At 42.9% G+C, this 17699-nt stretch overlaps 1 protein-coding gene across 1 annotated transcript in view; it reads right to left on the minus strand.

Moving 5' to 3' along the window:
- The window catches only part of ZDHHC2 (zDHHC palmitoyltransferase 2), a 35127-nt gene extending 21248 nt beyond the window's left edge, over window positions 1–13879 (minus strand). Inside the window, exons 1-2 of the mRNA XM_075091400.1 lie at window positions 13642–13879; window positions 2979–3005 (exon numbers count right to left, since the gene is read on the minus strand). Of these exons, the coding sequence (XP_074947501.1) occupies window positions 2979–3005; window positions 13642–13813 (199 nt within the window). The 5' untranslated portion in view covers window positions 13814–13879. The remainder of the gene's footprint in view (window positions 1–2978; window positions 3006–13641) is intronic.
- Window positions 13880–17699: the final 3820 nt, after the last annotated feature.

Consider the following 17699-nt stretch of genomic DNA (forward strand, 5'->3'; position numbering starts at 1 on the left):
ATTACAACAGGTTGAGGGGAATGGTTAATAGCCTATTAGAGCCCCATAATTATGTAGCAAGCACTCTCCCTTTATGCATTTGTTAAATCTTATTTAACTGATGCATCTCTTCTTTTTAGCTTTATAAACAATGTAGGGAGACTGCTAGCCATGCAACCAAAAAAACCAAAAACCAACCCCAAAAAGAAGTGTAACTACCTAAATAGTGACTAGACTGAAGGGAGTCTTTGAGTGGATATGCATATGATACCTGAGCAGTAATCATAACCAGTTAATTCATTTTGCTAGATTTTTAGAAGGGAGGACAATAGGGTGGTTTTTAAAAACCTGCAGGTTCTTTAAATTCAAATGTTCATTCACTACTGTATATTCTTTACAGCCAGTGATTTATTCTTAGATTGTTTTAACAGATGCCAGTCAACATTTACCACGCTGAGTTGTTTTACTAGAATACAGAAGGTAACATTAACTTTTCCAAAGAGCCTGCCATGGATGGATAGGTGTTTCCATTTAAAAGCTCTCACTGTACCAAGCGATTCGCTACAGTAAACAGTAAATCCAAAACTTGTAGCCCCTATTAACTTGCTCTAATGCACAAGAAAGAGTATTTTCTTGGATTTTTCTTCCTCTGGCAGAGAGGCAGCAAATAAAGGACAGCTAGGACAGCAACAGTGAAAAATATTATTTCCCTGCTGTACAGATGAACACAAATCATAGCTCAAGATTACATGAAAGCTACATGGTCAAATAGTCTTTATAAAACTTCTATAAATTCATAAGATCGCAAAAAAACATCATAACGTGAAACTTGTATACTTTCACTAAACATTCTGAAATATTGCCTTCATATAGTTAGCCAGGTTTTTAATATATGTAATGCTATTCAGTGCTAGAGAGTTTTCCATAACAGATGCATGATGGTTGGATAAATGCAGGGACAGTACCCCAGCATGTTTTTTTATTTTGTAATTTTGCCTCAAAACTAATGCTGAATAAATATTTCTGGTGTTGAAGTTTGTTTACTAAAAAAGCAGCAACACAGTAAATATTTATTTACTCACTAGGCAGTCAAAAAATAATAAACAAAAGCTAACAAAATCTGATGAGCAACACTGTACAAAGCTTTTGGGATGACAGGGGAGAAGAGCCATATGCCATGTCTATAAACTGGAAAAAAAAAAATCTCATCAGTATAACTAAGTGATAGAACTGGGCTTCACATCAAGCACAAACCACTAAATGAACATCTTGTTATTGCACAAGCATCTGGCAGGAACAGTCCACATTTTTATCAGACCATTTCTATCCGCTCTAAAAAACCCTGATTAACTCAAACAAAATTGGTATTTTTTTAAACAGCAGTATATTAATGGCATAAAGTGAGGGCAAGGTAGGGCAAGTTACATCAGTTCTGTACACTATGTGTTTACTAATCTGCATCTATGTTTTATTGTTGTGAGAATAATGGTAACCTTGGCTGATAAGAAAATTCTTTTTTCATACAGAAAATACCCACCAAACTACTGGAGGAAGACAAAATTTTGGGCTAAAGACACGTTCCTATGTTTACCCTTTAAAATCTGCACAATACTTACGCTCTTTTGTTTGCTCTTGCACCTCAGTTCTCCAACTTGGCCCAGCTCCCGACTGATGACTTCTCCCAGGCTACCTACCCACCAGCTTCCCTGCACTGCAATGGAGACACTGAGCTACCCAGCTGCTCCACTGGGTCTGTGGGCATTTGAGAGCCCAACATAAGAACCTCAACTCCCTTGAGACAGAAAAAGAAGAGCTGTCCACAGCTCCCTGGGCAGAAATCCTTCTATTTTACAGTTTTTCTGAAAAAAAAAAAAACAAACAAAACCAAAACCAAACCCAAATGCTGTATCCCTTGCTTGAAGGCAGCCCATTTACCAATAGCTAGCATAGCTAGAGTTGCCTGGAAATTTGCAGGAACCTGTAAGCGCGCTGAGCTCCATCTGCCCAGTTTTCACCCCTGAAAACACTCAAGGCAGAAGCACAGCCAGAGTAAATTTCTCTAGACTGTCTGAAGCTCACCACGATTCTGAGCAGCTAAAAATAAGGAAATTTAATCTTCCCCAATGCATTTTGCTGATAATTCTAAGGTGCTTCGTGAGCAATGCTTAACAACACACTCATCTTCCCCACACACACTATGGAGCAGCAACAAACTAGAATTATTTCAAAGTCTGCAGGTGCTGAAGTTTGCAGATACACTTATGCACTCATATGGCAGGAGAGAAGACTGAACTGAAAAAAGTCTTTCAAGCAGATGTTTCTTAATTGGCAAACACTTCTTCTTACTGGGGGAGGCACCAATTACTTAATAAAACCTGCTGGAATTACACAAACGTAAAAAGCACACAATTTGTCTCCTAACCCCCAACCCCCTTCTCCAAAAGCTCCGCAGTCCCACACTTCCATGTTGTGCTGTATTATTAAAATAGCATCTGGAAAAGCAACCTAAACATGCTACAGCCTTGGGGTAGGAACTCTAATGACAGCTAATCAGGCAGTTTTATTATCTTCTGAAAAGGTTATGTATCTGAAAGATTCTGCTTCTTCGAAGACACTGGCTAAAAAGAAACTGCAAAAAAAATTCAACTCCCATTTAAGTACATTGCACTCTGCAGAAACACCCTGGTCATCTTTAGAAGTCCTGGTTTTACAAGAGCTTTCCTTGTTATGAATAAAATTTTTTAAAAACAGGATATAAGGATTATTTTAGTTGACGCTTCAGAAAGCCAGTAAGAAGAGCGAAAAGTTCTAATTTTTCTCATCTCTATTTGGAATGGCTAAAGCGATATTCAGGAACTGCAGGATAATAAAAGGAGCTGAGGAACACAAAAAGTACAGTTATTTAAAACAGGTTAGATCTGTATCTCAATTCTCCTAGTACACTACCACACTAGCCTGATATATGAATTCCACTTATAAACAGCTAATAAAAATCTTACCTTTTTCTCCAATATTTGTCATTGTCACTGAAAAATGAGAAAAAAGGAAAGAGTAAAAATGGTGTTTAAATAGCAAATGATGTCACTGAATATTTTAAACTTTTGTTTTTCAACCAAAGAGGGAAGAGTAATCATCGAACAATACAAGCTTAAGGCCACACACTATCAAGCTTATCTGCTGTGTACATTCATCACAAGAATAGGTAGACAACGCCAATTGCTTATAAGGTTTTTGGCTCCCATTCCTGGGCTCAGTTCCTGAGAACTAGGACTTCCATCTATCTGAAGTTGCCCAAGTTTAACCCAAGAAATGCCACCTCCGAAGAACAGTTTTCTTTAACTGTGGTTTTACAGGTTTTATCGTTTATATATGTCCCATTCTTGAGATGGAGGTATCAAGACTCCAAAACTGCTTTTGCCAGCAATACTCGGTGATACCTTAGACCTCCAAGGCATGAATATTAACAGTAGACAAAAGTTGCATTTCCTTTAAGAAATTGCCCATGGATTACAGGACCTGGGAATAGTAAGAGAGTGAGAAAGGTGCAAGTATGTCAGTCATGGAATGGAGTACACAGGTATCATGTATCAGTCACTGCATTTATGAAAGCGAATAAATCTTTTTCTTGCACCTATATTCCACTCTTGGTCGTATTACTAAACAAACAAACAAAACAAAACCACACAAACAAACAAAAAACCCCAACAAACAGACAAAAACAACAACAAAACACACCAAAACAAAAAAAAAAAACCCACCCCACAACAGATCTCTGATAGATCAGAAACTCCCAAGTGGTCAAAACCTAATGGTGCTCTTCCCTTTCCAGCCAAACCACCCCACCACACATTTATCCATCCCAATTAAGCAGCCTACAACCTGTCGTATACTGGCATCTACAGTTGATAGCAAGAGGACAGTAGCTATAAAGATCTCTCATCCACTCTTGTTTTCCTAATAAAAATGGCTGCACAAGGCTGGTCTTCAAACAGCAGGCACAAGGCATCTCCTGCTGAAGACCTAAGCAGCCATGCCGTCCTACTCTGATGTATTAAACTTAGGCTTGTTGATAGAGTGAAAGTCACTATTTAAACACATCTTGCACAATGCAAGATGTACCATGGGACTGGTGCTGCTCAACACCTTAATGACTAATGCTCTGAAAGAGTGAACACTCATGAAATTTACAGATGACACCACCCTGGGGACACCAGCCGGTACGCTTGTGTGCAGGACTGCCATCCAGAGGGACCCAGCCAGGCTGCAGGAATGGGCCAACAGGACCCTTATGAAGTTCACTGAGGACAAAGGCAAAGCCCTGCGCCTGTAAAGAAACAACTCCTCACAACGATACAGCCTGGGGACGGCTGGGCTGGAGCAGCTCTGTGGAAGAGGCCATGGGGGTGCTGGTGGGCAGTGAGCTGAACGTGAGCCAGCAGTACCTGGGCAGCAGAGAGGGCCTCCAGCCTCCTGGGCTGCGTTAGCAGGGACACGGCCAGTAGGTCAAGGGAAGGTATTATCCTGTCTGTGCAACACTCATTAGACCACATCCGGAACACTGCAGGGCTTTGGGCCCCCCAAAACCACAAAGACAAGTCCAGGGGAGAGCAACCAAGCTGGCAGGGGCCAGATCGCTTATCCTCTGAGCAGAGGCTGCACAATCCGGGCTTGTTCAGCCTGGAGAAGACACAGCTTTGGGAAGTCCTGACAGGACCTCCAGGAAGGCATTGAGGAGGTGGAGCTGGGCTCTTCATAATGGTGCAGGGTAGGAGGACAAGAGCCAGTACGTGTAACTTGAAATGAGAGGATCAGATTTCATACCAGGAAAAACTTTTCCACCATGAGAACAGTCCACCAGTGGAGCAAGTTGTGCAGACATGTTGTACGGTCTCCATCCCTGGAGCTTTTCAAGACTCAACCAGATAACACCCTGAACAACGTGGCTTGACCTCACACTTAACCCTGCTTTGATTAGGAGGTTGAACTAGAGGAGCTGAGGTCCTTTCAAATATGAATTATTCCATGACTCTATAATTATAAAATAGGTCTATTAAAATAGAGGTTTGACTATAGCTCTACCAAAAATGAGCATCTACCTTACCTGAGGGGAAACAGTAAATAACCATGTTTATAAACATCACAAAAATCAGAAAGATCCACACAAGTTGCATTAGTCACTGTACAGAAAACTCTGTTCTGCCCCCAGTTTTCTAGTTAAGCTAAGAGAAATATTTAGAGCTTGGTAAGTCAAATATCCATCTAGACAACTGCTAGAGAGAAGCTGAGGGAACATGTATACACACTTGACTCTGAGGAGCAGAGATGGCACAGTACAGTAATGCACAAGAACTGCAGAATTTTAAGTAAACAGTCATCCATCAGAAAAAATCAAAAGACATCTTTAGAGCTGATGTGTAATTTAAAAGTGCTGGAGCTCTTAGAGTAGGACAAACTAGCCACTACACAAAATCTTATTTTCTTTCTCCACTTGGTATGGCCAGCAAGGTGTGCAGAAATTTTGCCAAACTACTCTCTGCTAATTAAAAAGCTATAGCCAAGCATAATTTGCAGAATCACCAGTTTCAAACTAAAGCCTGATTAACCAACCTTTCACAATGATTCGTGGCATTTTTCTCTCCTAACAGGGGAATGGCATAGAACATTGCTGTGAAAGCAGTGGTCATCTTTTCTCCCCCCCCCCCCAACCTTGAATAATGTGTATTAATTAATGTGTTTGAGACTTTTAACTTTTCTGCACATCTGTAAGTAAAGGACTAATACAACTAATAAATCAAAATTTAATAATTTCTACCTGACTGCAAGCCTACAGCTTTTCAAAATTTCTGTCCACCTCTGGGATGAAATGCACTCTTCAGAGTCTGCATCTGCTCGGAGGACAATGTTTTCAGCTTTTGTGGTATCTAGCTTGGAAGCCACATGTTCCTGAGAGTCAGGAGCTGCAGACCATACAGGCTAAAATGTAATTGCCCAAAGATGTCCAGTTAATCCCAGCAGAGTAAGAAACAGGTTTTTTGCTACATCTTGTCGTTTTAATCTCTTTTACTGAGTATTACTCAAGAGTTATTTCATATGCTCCTGAGTTCCAACCACTGTAAGAGACCGAAGTAGAAGAGGCAAGGCTGAAAGAGATGCCAGTATCTTTAACCTTACCTTCTTTTTTCTCCACTCTTGCTGCAACTGGTCCTTACGAGGAGACTGGCTGCGCTGCTTAACAAACATCCCCTCGGACAGTGACACGGAGGAATATGGAAGATATCAAACAACCTGCAGCTTTTCACAAAGTGAAGCACTACTCCTTCTGCCTATGTCTTTTAAAATTACCTTTGACGAAGGTTCCCTGAAGGAGGTATAACTTGTGGGAAGTAACAGACAGGCATCTGCAATACCACAGGACCAGGGAGGAAATAAAGGGTTTTTTTTTCTGGTTTGGTTTGGTTGGGGTTTTTTTTGCACAAATATGGCAGGATTTACCGGGGTGGGGGGGAAAGCCCTTACAAATCAAACTCTATTTAAATTTCTCTTAACATTTAAACTTTCTCTATTTGTAGAATGACCATGATACAAAGGCTTCTCAGGGTAACCACAAGATGATTATAATTCTAAAATGACCCTATGTAATTTTAGCACTAGTCCATGTAAGTGTATGGAAAATAATTTTCTGACACACAAAAAAAAACCTCTAATTTTGGGTTTGATCAAAGAAATGTTTGCTATTGTTCTCACCTTCTGAACAGCACATGATATATTTGTTTAAACCAAATTTTATATTTTTCAGTAGATTCAGTGATACAGCTTTGCTATATTATTCAATAGTATTTGATCATATAGTCTTCTGTGAATCATTTATAGTTTTTCCGGCAGTTTTCTCATTTCTGTTCCAAGGGGTTATATTCACTGCTGGCAGTGCACAGAAAAGTAGGTCAGACTGTGCTCCTGTCAGTAATAAATATCAGCTTAAATGCTGCAAATTCACCTACTGGTAGTCAAATGGCATACAAATAATAAGGGTAAAAAGCATTTATGTCTACAATGACTAAAATAAACACCAAGGAGCCACCAATCCCAACCATTAAGCAATTACTACAATCTGGGAGAAAACAGGGTAAAACCCTTTGAGAGAGGAATGGAATGATACTCCTGTGTATTCAGAGATGGAGATAATTATAAATCCATGACCTGTCTTCAAGAAGTCATTAAAAAGTTACAGCTCTGTTTGCCTGAGATACTGCAGGGTCCAATTTCATTAAGAATCAGCCCTCCACTGCTCAAGCATCAGGATGCCATTTACAGTTCAATACTAGCAGACTATCACATAATTAGAGCCTCTCTGTTTCATTACACAGCTTGCAGATGGTGCTCATCAGAATTAGGGATCAGGCTGGGACACACGCAGGACATCGGCCAACGTAGATGCCAATTTCCTGAGCCAGAAACATCGTTCCCTGCTCGTCCTGAGCCACAGGCTGCCAGAAACAGGAACAGCACATTCAGTAGTCAGTGCTGCTAAACAGCCTGTGCTTGCAAAAAACAGTGACTGAGGACAGAAAGTTGCATTACAAAAGACAGGAAAAAGTCCAACATGGAAAGGACACCCAGAGAAGCCTGGGGAATTCATCCCACACTTGCTAGTAGCCTCCCTCACTGGGAAGAAGCCACGCAGCATTAGGAATTCTGCCTTGGCAAGCAAAGAGGCACCACAGTATCTCAAAAGTACCTGCCATGACTCCATCACCAAATTCGTTTGCTAGGAGAAGCCACATTATTTCCCATTTCTTGAACCACAGCTCATTTTCTCTAGAAATCTTTATTCTCACTCACCCATAGAAAAATTAAGTAGGCATCCATCTCCATGTAGCTAGAGACATGGCAAAACACATTGTTACTGCAAACCCCAAAAGATTTTGAAGGACAAAATTCGTGGAAAAAATCTGCATTGGTTTTCTAACGTTAAGTTTTGCTTGACTTCTAAACCCAAATCAAAGTTCCTGAATGGTAAATATAATGGTTAGATTTAAAAAAAAGACATGAGAAAGCAATTTTTTAAAGCTTTGATGGAAGTGGATATACAAAATTTTGCTTCCATATTTTATGTACATTTCTTAAATATTGAAAACTTTGGAATGGGAAAATAAGATACACCTGATTCAGAAACTCTGCAGCCACATCTATAAACAGCTGTTTCTCTCAAAGATTTTATACAGTTTAACATCTTGGATCTGATTCATAAAACTAAGTCTATATTTTATCTTTATAGCATATCTGAAGCTGTAAAACACTGATCTATAGATGCAGTTTAACCCAGCTCTCTGTACACATAAAAGTGTTTTACAGTTGTGACAAGTGTTCTATCCTTGTCTGCAATAGTCCTTTATAAAAAAGTCAGTGCTTGCAATAAAAACCACCTCTTTGCTAGACAGAGCAGTGATTTGCATTGATTCAGAGTGACAAGGTAGAGACTTTGCTACCAGTGCTTCACTTCAGGACAAAAGTAACAGAAATGTTTCTGGGAGATTTGAGGTTGGCATAAGTAGTCATCAATACCCCATACATTTGGATTTGACAGTAATTGTGAATGTTTTGGTAAATTCATTTTAACCCTGTGCCCATCAAACTACATACGTCACCACCCACCTACAAAGCAGCAAGCTGCTATTTGGTAGCTTTTTAGGTAAGGTCACAAACCCACTGCTTCTGAATTGAGTATGCCAAAGAATTGATCTAATCTTTCTTCCTTACAAACTTCCCATTTACTTACCAAATCACAAGGACTAACTAAAGAGTGAAGACTGCTTCTAGAGAGTTGTATGACCAGATCCTTTTTAGCAAATGAAGAGCACTCCCTGACAAGAACATCTATTCAAGCTGTTATATATATCAAGCAGTGTTATATCTTTAACTGAAAACACAATCTTATCTAATAATTATATCTTCACCATAGTCCTTATGTTTTCAACTTAAAGCCATGGTTCACATTTCAAGGCACAAAACCCGTAGGCAGTACACTAGGCACTACATAGAAGGACAAGCAGTCATCCTTAAACACAGACTTCAGTTCAATTTCAGAAGTAGAGAATGGCAGCTGTCTTTGAAAGTCTGAGAAAGAAATCTAATGAAATTTGAGAAACGCCCAGGAGTTCTGCTGGCTAAAATTCAGAAGCCAATTTTACTTCAGCTGCCAGTTTTGAAACTTTTCTGAAAGTAGCCAGGCATCTTAGAAGAGGAAAAAATGTGGTGTTTGCAAAACACTCTATAAAAACACAAATTTGCTTTGACCAAAATCTTTTGCTACCTTAGCAGCCAATGTACAGACAGTATATTTACCTGATGTTTGACAACAGCCAACTGCTATGTTACAACGTACTAGCATTTCTATAGCCAAATGTAAGCTGTACATTATTATGAGACACGGGCAGCAAGTACCGTAAATGCTTTGATCTGTCTGGAGAACATACTGAGCAAAGCGCTCAAATCCAGATGACCAAATCTTGGGCCTCAGCTTTTTTTCTTCTTTTTTTTTTTCCTATCATCAGCTTCTCTCTCCATATTTTCTGCCGCTTCTGACCCCCTAATGACACTGTGCCATGCCTACAGGGCACGTATTAATTCTGCCTCTAAACTGTGATGAATTAAGCACTTTTTATCCTGCTGTAACTCCATTCCACTGTTGTTACACCGAGTCAAAAACTTCAATTCAGCAGTAACCAGTCTGATCCTCCAGCAAAAATCTTTCACGATCATTAACATCTTTAGCGGCTGGATGTCATTCTGGGTTTTTCTGTTCCATTCTGAAGGTAGCGGTGAACAGATCCCAGTCACATGTTCTACTCCAAAACCAAAGAACTGTCTTACGAGCTCTCCTGACCATGTTGTGAATGTCTTCTTGTCCCCTTCTTCAACTGTGCTGAAGTCACTTATTCTTCTCCAAACCAGGCAAATCGCTTACCAGGTGGGAGTATTTCCTCCCTTTCCCCTCACTCAACTAGTCAAGAAATGCTTATTGCTCATTTCTATGTTTCGCAGCAAATCTATTTTCCTTCTTCAAAATGACAAATTCAAGTTCCATTTTTCAGATGGGCTTCCCTAAGGAACTGCATTATCCTTAGGATTAAAATCAGTGACATGTAAAAATGGGTCAAAACTGAACATACACAACCAATTTGTATTTATTAGATAACCCTTCCATTAGCACAGTTGATTTTTCACTAAAAACACCTGCCACTGCACTGTCAAATTTTCACATTTTCGTTCTCACATGCAACTCCCAATCATGAACTGGCAGAAAAACAAAAACAAAAAACAAAAACCCAGAAAGGATCTCAACATTCGAGTTTGCCAAGAATATATCTGACAAACAACTGTCAGAAGCAGTGCAAATAAATAACTACTGGTTCTGACTTGCTTACCCAAAGCATGAAGTGGATAACTGCTCTAAGTCCCTTATATTTCTACTAACCTGAATTAGAGACACACATAAGAAGGAAGACATAAGCAAAATTATTTTCTTTCATATGTAGAGTTTACTGAATCCAATAGGTATTTTCAGAGTACAGGCACAAGGATGCAGAGGTCAGTACTCACTGTACTTCACCTGTATTTCCTCATCTGTTTTAGAGGAAGAACAAGAAATCTCTAACCCTCAGGTTTTTACAAACACCCTCAATTTTTTTGAAGGGAAGGAATACCTAAAGGCCCATTAATTTTAAATGCAAAGGAAGTTATCTGGGGGAAAAAGAAAACTATTGCCAGACATAGGTTTAGAGATGACAATACTGGCAAAATCAAGAGAAGGGAACTGGATTAGACAGAAGTTATTTTTAGTCAGGTGTTTTAAAACCAACTCATTTACACATTTAATTCCAGTATTCCATAACCAGCAGGAAGAATATAACCATTTGCTAGTGTTCAATAAGTTTCTCCTTTTCTTTAAAGGTTACAGTAGAACGAGCATTTAACTGAATCGACTAATAAAAGAGACAGAACTCTAGACATGGTAGTACAACAGTTAAAGATGCGGATTCCTTTTTCTGTTTCCAAAACCCTTTCTCTGTTGTTGTGGGTTGTTTTTTTTTTTTTCCCTAAAATGCTCCTCAATACTATAACTACTCAACTTCAGGGATGAAAGGAATGATCTTGGAATTTTTCTTTCGTTTTTAAAATAAATGTAATGTTCCTCCTACAACACTTAGTTGAAATGGCAAAAAACATTCAAAATACTACTTCTGAAACACTTTCTCATTACTAAAAGCTCAAATAAATTACTTGCGTTACAACTGTGCTAAGTCCTTGCTAAGACCTACTGCACAACGGTTAACGCTGTTCCTGGTATATTGCCGTCAGCATCAATGACTGTAAGCTGCAATAAAATAAGCAGCTATATATGTCCTCTTTAGCAGTCAGTGCTGCAGGAATAAAAGATGCACTGAGTAGACAGGCTGGCTTCAAAGTGTTGAAATGCTTACAGTCTATTCCTGCCGCTGGCTTTCGTTCTCAGAGTTGTTAGCTATTCCTTCTGTTGTTTACACTAAATATTCATTAGTAAGACAAGGCATAAGTTTATTTTAGCTTAATATGGCAAAAATGAGGGAAAACATACAGATATAGATAAAAGATGGAATTAGTGGAAGTCGTGGACAAGTATCATGCTGAATTCAAAAACTGGTGAGCCAGGCAGAATGGGGAAGGGGTGGTGGTGGAAACAGAAAAGATCACCTTTGTCCAAAGAAAGGAATTCAGTAAACGATGTTTTAGCAGAGTTCCAGGACTCCCTTTTGCTATGGGTGGTTCTCAAGGAATTATGGTGCTATAGTTTATACTTTGAAGCAAGTTTCAAGCATGCCATTTCCTTAAGAGGTACCTGCTTTCAGGTAAGCTAAAACCTGATCTTCCTCTATTACACAGAATTACATGGAAGAAAAAATACAGTAGATCACTCAAACGGTAGTGCCTGAATCAAGCCTAACGTATGTGTAAGCATTGCAAGGCTGTGTATGTTAGGATAGATGTTAACTATAGGGTCACTTTCCCCCGTAACATCCTTGCCCTCCTTGTATCAGCTTCCAGCTCCCCTTTCCAGGCTCGCTCAATCAACTTCTACAAACTTCCCAACAATTTGCTTCCTTGCGTTGGAGGTAGACACTTCAGATGTTCCCTTGTGAGGGCACAGCAATTCAAGTCCCAACTTCTAGTTGAAAAGCAGCATTTAAAACTAACAGATTTGAATGCTGTTGGCGGGGGGGGGGGGAGTAAAAAGCCCACCTCCAATATAAGAACCACACCAAGTCTTGGTATCTCCCTCCAAAACAGAGGTGCTAGGCCTGGCAATCACTTTTTCCTTAACGTCTCAACTGCTCAGCCAAGCATCTGTAGGACAAAAATTTTATCAGTCTTCTGTTACAAAGAAAAAAAAAAATATCTAAAATTTGATACCAGACTGTTGAGATTTTCAACGTGAACAGCTGAAGTCTGTCAAAGTTATACTGGCATCTAAATGCACTCAGCTTGAGTTGGGTATTTTCTCCTCACCACTGTTCCTTAAACAGACACTAAATGACCAACTGAGAAGACGAACATCGCCTACACTAGAGGGGAAAGGGGAAACAACAGCTAATTTGTATTCCTTTGTGCCATTATTGTAGTACTGTTCACAAAGTATTGGTATGTCTCTAAAATACAAAGATTAAATTGTTTTCCACGAGATATTGCACAAGAGAAACTGAAATTGATTCAAGGGAGCCGAGCGAGTTGGCCATTTAATAAAACCTTCTGGCTCTGAAATTCACACAAATACTCAGATCACACCCAGTCTCCAGTATATGATTAATTATTTGCCTAATGCTGAGGAAGAGCCAAGGTACATGGTCAGGACGACTCCTGAACGAACTGCAAGCTGCCGATGCCAAAGGCGGACCAAGAAGTTGTGAGAGCCAGGCGTTTTCTTGGTGACTGAAGAGTGGCACGGGGAGACTCGGGGGTATTTTGTTACCTGTTCCCACTTCCACGTTAGCAGACAGAAGACCCTGTTCGTATGTATGTATGTACACACAGTGTATGTGCTGTCACGCAGTGGGAGGAAAACAAAGGCACCGCTAACTTTGCTCACGCCGCCTGCACAGGGCGTCTCCAGGTCCCACGTTCAGGGTTGCGGTGTCACACCCTGTGCACCCCACAGGGGAGATCTCACGCCCGTGACGAGCCCCGTGCGATCGGCCCACTTCTCGCGTAGAAGTGGAAACGACCGGCGAGCAGGACACCAGTAGGCGCGGAGGCCCAGTGGGACCCCGGCCGTCTGAGAGGGCCCGAGCTGCGGCGGGGGGGGGCGTTCCTCCGCCGGTCTCCAGCCCGCCCAGCCCAGCCCGTCGGCCGGCCGCAGGCGGCGGCGCGGCCCCGGCCCCGGGCCCAGCCCAAGCCCCGGCACCAGCTCTGGCCCGGCCCGCAGGCGTGGCGGCGGCGACCAGGGGCGACCCCGGCGCCGACAGACAACTGAGCCCGCCGCTGCCCCCCGCCCCGGTCACGGCAGACACGGGCGGCGAGAGCCCGGCTGCGCTCTCCCAGCTGGGGCCGAGGCGGCGGCGCCCACCCCCGTCCCGCGGGAGCCCGTCGGCGCCCCCCGCCCGCCCTCCCGCCCGCTGCGGCGGCACTCACGCAGGCAGAGCTGGGTGACATAGGCGTAGTAGGACCAGCAGAGGATGCTGGAGATGAAGAGCACCGGCACCCAGTAGAGCAGCCGCTGGCAGCGCCGCCGCACGCCGCCCCAAGTGCCCCCCGCCCCGGCTGGCGGCGGCGGCGGCGCCGCCGCCATCTTCCCGCACCGCATCCCGGCCGCTCGCTCGCTCCGGGGGCCCGGGCCCCGGCCGCGCACCCCGCCGGAGCCCGCCCCGGTCCCTCCCTCCCGCGCTGACAGGGCTCTCCGGCAGGGCCGCTCCTCCCACCGCCCGCCCGCCCCTCGCTCCCCCGGGACGGGGCAGGGGCAGGGCAGGGGCAGGATGTTGGGGAAGAACCCCCCGAGAGGTGGCAGGGGTCTGGGTGGGTCCGGCCACTCGGGCCTGGTAGGGGAGGGGGCGTTCCCGTGGGCCATAACGGGATATAACTCCCTTAAAGTTTGGGGCTGGGCCCCGAAGCGGCTTAGCTGAGCTCGGCTCATTTCATTACAAAATGAGTTACGTGCAGGAGCCGTCAGGTGTTACGTGGCTGGAGACACCGATGGTGTGTTCCCCACCACCACTGTTGAACTCCCGGTGCCCAGCCCAGCTTCCCCTGGCTTTTCCCTCTCTGAAACGGGTGGTGATACTTAACTGGCCTTGGGAAGACTTTAAAACACTTTGTTAGGAAAAGCGCTGCCTCATTTGCAAATACAGTTTCAGAGTAACCTGTAATGAACAACAAGCGTTGTGCCACAGCGAGTGAGAGGCTGTGGGGGGCCGTGGTGGCTGGCCCGGCTCTTAGTGGATGTTTGGCCAGCGGATGGTGGCGTAGGGTTGTGCTGACTCACTCTTTCCCGAAAAGGCTTTACGTTACAGCCATCGTAATGAAACACCTGTGAAATGTCATTGTAAAACCAGACGGCGTTGCAGTATGTGCGCCCAAATTATTGCTGAATTATTGTTCCAGAATTAGAAATGCTGAGCACGGCCCGTAGTATTTCTGCAATCTGCTGGAGTCTCAGAGCGTCGGCGGCACAGTAGGTAGAAAAGAGCTAGTTGATGAAAATACGTTTGGACTTGGAAAAAAGGCTTGTATAATGTCTCACATGGGAGACTACGCATGAAGCTAAGTAATCACAACCTGGAAGGCATACAACTGGCATTGATTAGGAGACAGGGCGCGAGAGGAAAACAAACTAGAGAAAATATAACAAAAACAATAGTAGGTGTGCTGCCATGTTCCAGAGTATGAAGCCAAGTTGCTAGCATGTTTCCTGAAGAGACAGAAAAAGAAGTTGACTATATGGCTGCCGTGTCTTTATGTAATGCAAAATCCTGCACCCCTATTGCAAGACTAGGCTGAGGAATTTCAGTTAGCCACAGTGAACCGGGTGAATGAGCAATACAGAACACTGTATTGAGAGGAATATTATATATCCCGTATGCCAAGTAAATTATCTTTGCCTATTCAAGAAAATGACTCGTGTACCATTGTGAATGGCTCAGTGAAACAATCTCTGCAATGTATGGTTATTATAGAAGAGAAATGAACAACGTATAATGCCATTGGAAGACTGGAATATAGTAATTTAAGATTCTGCATAATGGAGAATTATGTATTATATATTGAAAAGGCAGAGATGTAGTGAATGGTACTGAAAAACTAGATTTGATATTCCTACATACTGTATTTCACAAAACAAGAGGAAGGGGACCAAAACCAACATGACATAGACAATAAAACCAATTTATTTTACCTGTAATTAATTTCGCAAATCATCGCTGAGGCCATCATTTTAATACAACATTTAAAGAATTTAATTTCAGTATGTTTAATTAAAACATCCATCATTATTCAAAACAGATTTAAAAAGTATACAGCAAAATTACCATCGCTTGAAGGCATACCCCGTGCTTCACTGGCAAATGTTAAAAGAAATGAAGGCAATTTAGCTAATTTGATGGCTTCTCACAATTATTTGGAAATGCCTGACAATGACCTCTCTCAGGTATAAGGGATCACACATCTACTGTGTTGTGTGTTTCCAGGGATATGTGGCTGCACCATGAGAAGTCGGCGGCTGGGAGCTGGGTGCATAAGGGTGGATTAGTTTTTGCACTCAGTTTCGTACTTGGGGGGCTATGAAAAGCTTTCTCTTAAAAACCATTTTAAAATGCTGTATGTGATACAGGGCTTACTAACAACAACACACGCCAGGGGAACATGGTAAACAGTAAACACTTTAACATAGTAATTAATTCTTTGAAATGATAGTTATACAAAATTATGTATATAGAGAGGTGGCAGTTTGCCAGAGATGCACGAATAAAAAGATGATGTGTTACAAGGACCTGGAATTATATCATACAATTTCTGGTCAGAGGCTTTTTTTACCCCTTCATGGAAATGGGCTTCTGTAGTCCAGCTTTCTAACTCTTCCATGGCTACTACCACCCTCTTCTCACTGCTCAGATTTCACAATAATCAGAATTTTCTTATTTAGTATGCTAATAATTACATTAATAATAATTATTATACCATACTTTTTACCAGAGCTCCAAAAACATGGTAATTTTGGTTCAAAATTAGTTCATTTAGTGGAATAAACAGGCAAACCTCACTTTAATTTAGTTGGGACAAAAAAGCCTGCCTTGACTGATACTGCCAATTACCTTGTAGCATCCTCTGCTCAGAGAGCTGGAAAGAAGCCCTCTCTTTTGCCCTTGCGCTCCTGGCTTCTCCCCATGGATGTGAGCTCTCTAGCTCTCCTTCGTGCCCGCAGTTCCCTTCTATTCCCTCCACGACTCTCATCACTCTGCAGGTGCGTCATGAGAGACCTTTTCTTCTGCACCTTTCTGCCTCCTACCCCTCTGTGGTACGACCTGCAGAAATTTTAGGCAGCAGTGTAAAAAGTCAAGAGCGAGCATATTCAAAGGAGCATTGCGTTATGGCAAAAGTAAATCCTGGGATAATCTAAACTGTTAGGTATTCATGGACAGACTTCCCAAATGACTGTACTTGGGCAGTCTCTCTGCAGTGAGAGAGGTTGCTTGGGGCGCAGTTTATTGATGCTTGTATGAAATGTTCACAAGGAAAAGATGGATGAAACGAAGGTAATTTACTGGCTTTTCTTCCTGTCAGGAACTGGGCTGAGAGTTTGAGGAGGAGGCTTGAGTGTTTGGCAAATCAAACCAAAATGTTCTTGTCGTAAGTGGTACCACTCAGCTTTTCCCCTCAGGCAAGGTATAGGCAAGGTATTGCTGGTGGATTTTTTTTTTAAAAAGTGTCTCTTCTGGAATACATTTCTAACATTACCATCTCTGACTATTCTCTGCATCAGGCTGTGCGACCTAGGTAGCGTGAAGGGGTGTTACAAGAAGCAGCTGCCACCTGCAGCTCCGGGGCCGGGAATCTCCTGCCTGGCCACTGGAGCCCAGCCTGGGGACCTGGCCTCTCCGTCCCAGGCTCGTGGATGTGGCTGCCGCTTTCCTGCTCAACCAGTGGCAGCTTCAACAGCACCTACGTACAGAACTCACGCAAGTGCCAGCAGCAAAGTGCCCTTCTCCCTTCCAGCTGTCAGGGCTGAGGCTCACTAGAGAAAGCACACACGCGCACACCCCGCGCTCTGCATTCACAAGCATGCATGCAGTTGCAGATCCCCAGGTACCGCCACAGCCTCCCTGGCTGCCTGACACCCCTGCCTGGATCCCGGGCCCTCTTACCAGTTCCACGGTCCCCGACTCGCCGCCTGGTCCAGCTTGGTGCTCACTGCATTTTGACAAGGTCCTCATCCAGGTGATCTTGCTGAGACAAGCGTCCTCCTGCTCCACATACCCTTACCAATTGTCTGGCTGACCAGGGCTCTTCCCTGCTGTTGTCTCGAGTGTTGTTCCATTGGTTTTGTGCACCCTTATGTTTGGCTTCTCCCCTTGTCCTTATCATCAAGGGCTTGACAAAGTCCTTGATCAGGTGACGTTAACGAAGCAGGTGCTCTCTCCTTCGTCATGTGCTGACAGGTAGATTCCAGCTGGGTTTCGATACAGAAGCAGAGAGTGGAA

Source organism: Phalacrocorax aristotelis, chromosome 4, assembly GCF_949628215.1.
Source record: "Phalacrocorax aristotelis chromosome 4, bGulAri2.1, whole genome shotgun sequence".
Taxonomy (NCBI): Eukaryota; Metazoa; Chordata; class Aves; order Suliformes; family Phalacrocoracidae; genus Phalacrocorax; species Phalacrocorax aristotelis.